At 36.1% G+C, this 871-nt stretch overlaps 1 protein-coding gene across 1 annotated transcript in view; it reads right to left on the reverse strand.

Annotated features, from left to right (window-relative positions):
• Positions 1–5: 5 nt before the first annotated feature.
• Positions 6–871, reverse strand: part of LOC109378666 (cadherin-12-like) — a gene marked incomplete at its 3' end in the record, with an annotated part of 7,778 nt that continues 6,912 nt past the window's right edge. The window contains exon 3 of the mRNA XM_019634978.1: positions 6–376. Within this exon, the coding sequence (XP_019490523.1) occupies positions 6–376 (371 nt within the window). The remainder of the gene's footprint in view (positions 377–871) is intronic.

The following is an 871-nucleotide window of genomic DNA, read 5'->3' on the forward strand; positions in this document are numbered from 1 at the left end:
ATGGAGCTAAGGGAGTCTGCTACTGATCCATTTCCTTCATAGGCATATGTTGCCAACGAATCGTACGGTGGGGCAGTTGGGTCCACGTCATTTTCCTGTAGCCTTTGATTAATAAAATCCCTTATGTCTGTGTTATCCTCCACCAGTGGTCTCTGCCGAGGTAAACAGAGAGAGTCTGGTTTTATATCCCTGCGAATTTTCTTATCTTCGATCACTTTTGGATTTCTCAGAGCACCAATGTCGAAAGCCTGGGTGTCCTCCTCCCCGCCTCCTTCATCATCATAATGGATAACGTTGTCTCTGATGTCTTCTTTAGAGGTCATCAGAGTGTCTTTCTTCTTTTGTCGTCTCAGAGCTACATACAGCACAACGATGACTAGAACAAGATAAAAAATTGCAGTTTGAGAATATGTCACTTCATCTCTTCACACACACACACACACACACACACACAAATCAGGGCTGGCTGATTTTTCTTAATGACATCTTATTGTTTTTAAAGTAAACATACGGTAATCAACAAGAATCATATCTATGGTTACAGTTTTTTCATTGCCTATACTCACCTTCATTTTGAAATTTTAACTAGCAAGAAATCATAGCAAAATTATTCACAAAATCAAACAATTGTAGCCTTATATTTAACATATGCTATATTTAAATATTTTGGTGTAGGGTAGAAAGTGTGTTTCAAAAATAAAAATAATAATAATGGTTGTTCTAAGCTGAAAGCTGTATAACACTGGTATGTTATATCGATGTATAACTTGAATATTATAGCCCACGGAAATGCTAAGATATTATTCAAACCAAGGTTTTTCAATTGCAATGCTATTGTGTTTCTAATGAAATAAATACAAATTTTCATGTG

Source organism: Hipposideros armiger, unplaced genomic scaffold (genome assembly GCF_001890085.2).
Source record: "Hipposideros armiger isolate ML-2016 unplaced genomic scaffold, ASM189008v1 scaffold_2417, whole genome shotgun sequence".
Lineage (NCBI taxonomy): Eukaryota > Metazoa > Chordata > Mammalia > Chiroptera > Hipposideridae > Hipposideros > Hipposideros armiger.